General features: G+C 42.9%; 1 protein-coding gene across 1 annotated transcript in view; it reads left to right on the top strand.

The window, feature by feature from the left end:
- The window catches only part of LOC101856368 (uncharacterized transposase-like protein HI_1328.1), a 3,011-nt gene extending 1,433 nt beyond the window's left edge, over positions 1-1,578 (top strand). The window contains exon 2 of the mRNA XM_035969784.1: positions 785-1,578. Coding sequence (XP_035825677.1) covers positions 945-1,511 — 567 coding nt within the window. The 5' untranslated portion in view covers positions 785-944 and the 3' untranslated portion in view covers positions 1,512-1,578. The remainder of the gene's footprint in view (positions 1-784) is intronic.
- The last annotated feature ends 808 nt before the right edge of the window (positions 1,579-2,386 follow it).

The following is a 2,386-nucleotide window of genomic DNA, read 5'->3' as shown; positions in this document are numbered from 1 at the left end:
AGAGAGAGAGAGAGAGAGAGAGAGAGAGAGAGAGAGAGAGAGAGAGAGAGAAATGATTTAAAGAGAGAAAGAGGGATTGTCGGGAACAGACAAGCCTAAACAGTACATGTGTACCTAGATCTACATTACGCTTTTCGAGTGACCTTCTCAGAAGCCATAAAAATTTTAATTTTTTCGTCACCCAAACCACTCGCCCAATCGTGTTTGTGGACTGTCAAAAAGGTGTGAAAAATGCTGTCCATCACTCTCTTTGTTCTTTTGGGGGGGGGGGGGGGGGGGGCAGTCTCGCCAACTGGATGCCTAAAATGTCTTACGCAGGCTGGCACATTTTAATTTTCGTCACCCAAACCAATCGCCCAAAACGGTTCAAGATGCACACATCCATGATCATTACGTTATTGATTGACAGGTGCCATTTTTTGACACTTGGGGTTAAATTTAAATCTGAATCTTTCCTCTCTATTTAAACGTGCTGCGAAAAAATATTAGGTCTATTCTTGCTCTTGCTTTCAGACAGCGACAGACGTGAATAGTTTCCTTCCTTTAGTTCTAGATTTCTACTTCTTGTACTTGCTTACTTATCAATTATTACAATGGCAATGGCTGCAAGTTTCCCAAGTGTTTCGAACTTGAATGCAAGGGAGCTACACAATGCAACGTCATCCGTCGAGGATACCATCGCATGGCTACGGCAACATGGACTTTTGGCCACAACGAAAGCTTGCAACGTCTGTGGGCATGCCACCAACCAGATTCGGGATGGCAAGAGAAGTGATGGGTGGAGGTGGAGGTGCCAGAATAGAGCCTGCAGAAAAGATGTGTCGATCAGGGATGGGAGCTTTTTCGGTACTGATTCGAAACTGGAGCTTAAGCAAGTTCTGGACTTGCTCTACTGCTATGCCTACGAAACCGCATCGGTCCAGAACTTGGCCAGGGAATGCAGGATGGCTTCAGAAGCGATCGTAAACTGGAGAAACTACGTGCGAGACATTTTTGCGGAATACTTTATCCGACACCCGTTGACCATTGGTGGCCCTGGCCACGTGGTTGAAATTGACGAATCTGCCTTCGTTAAGAGAAAAGGCAATGTTGGAAGGAGAGTGAACACTCAATGGGTTTTTGGTGGCATTGACGTGCATACGAAGCAGGGATTTCTTGTAGCAGTTCCCCAACGTGACGCAGCAACCCTACTACCAATTCTGCAACGTTACGTTCTGCCCGGAACAACTGTCGTATCCGACCTATGGGCAGCGTACAACACTGTCCACACTCTGGGATATCGACATTTAACGGTCAACCACAGCCTCCACTTTGTGGACCCTCACACCCACGCAACCACCAACCACGTGGAATCCATGTGGAGTCGGGCAAAGCAAAGAAACAAGCGAGAGTGTGGCACCTTCCGAACCCAGCTGGATTCGTATCTAATAGAATTTATGTGGAGGCAGCAATTTAACAATGACCCTTTCGAAAACCTGCTGGCTCACATCAGGGATGTGTACCCACTGTAAAAAAAATCTGCTAGCGTTATTTTGTATACCTATGTACCTGTATATTTGTGTGTGAGTGTTTGTGTATTATGTGTTTATATGTGTATATGTATATATTATTATATGTGTGTGCAAGTGTATGTGTATATTGTGTGAATATTTGTATAAATATGTGCGTGAGTGTTTGTGCATTATGTGTTTATGTGATATGTATATATGTGTGTTTGTGTATATTGTGTGAATATTTGTATATATGTGTGTGGGTGTGTATGTGAAAACAAAAACATCATAATTATCGGAGTTCAATAAAATGTTAATGGTACCGGTATGCATTTCACAACTCTCTCTTTTAACTGCCTCTAATTATCCCTTTGTCCCTCCACTCTGCCTCTCTCCCTATCTCTCTCTTCGATTCCTCTTTCTCTCTTTAAATCATTTCTCTCTCTCTCTTTCTCTCTCTCTCTCTCTCTCTCTCTTAATTATGTCTGTCTCTCTTTTAATTATCTTTGACTCTCTTTTAATCACCCTCTCTCTCTCTCTCTCAACTGTTTCTCTTGTAATAATCTCTCTCTCTCTCTTTCATAATCATGTCTGTCTCTCTTTTAATTATCTTTGACTCTCTTTTAATCACTCTCTCTCTCTCTCAACTGTTTCTCTTGTAATAATCTCTCTCTCTCTCTCTTAAAATACTAACTGTCTCTCTTCTCTCAACTCTCTCTTCCTTTTAACTGTCTCTCTCTTTTAATTATCTCTTTCTCTCTCCACCCCCTCCTCTCCCCCCCCCCCTCTCTCTCAACAGTTATCGATCCCTCTTTCTCTCTTTAATTAAATCATCTGTCGCTCTTTCTCTCTCTCTCTCTCTCTCTCTCTCTCTCTCTCTCTCTCTCTCTCTCTCT

Source organism: Aplysia californica, unplaced genomic scaffold (assembly GCF_000002075.1).
Source record: "Aplysia californica isolate F4 #8 unplaced genomic scaffold, AplCal3.0 scaffold00183, whole genome shotgun sequence".
Lineage (NCBI taxonomy): Eukaryota > Metazoa > Mollusca > Gastropoda > Aplysiida > Aplysiidae > Aplysia > Aplysia californica.
The sequence above is the reverse complement of the archived record's forward strand: the minus strand, read 5'-3'. Positions and strand labels throughout refer to the sequence as shown.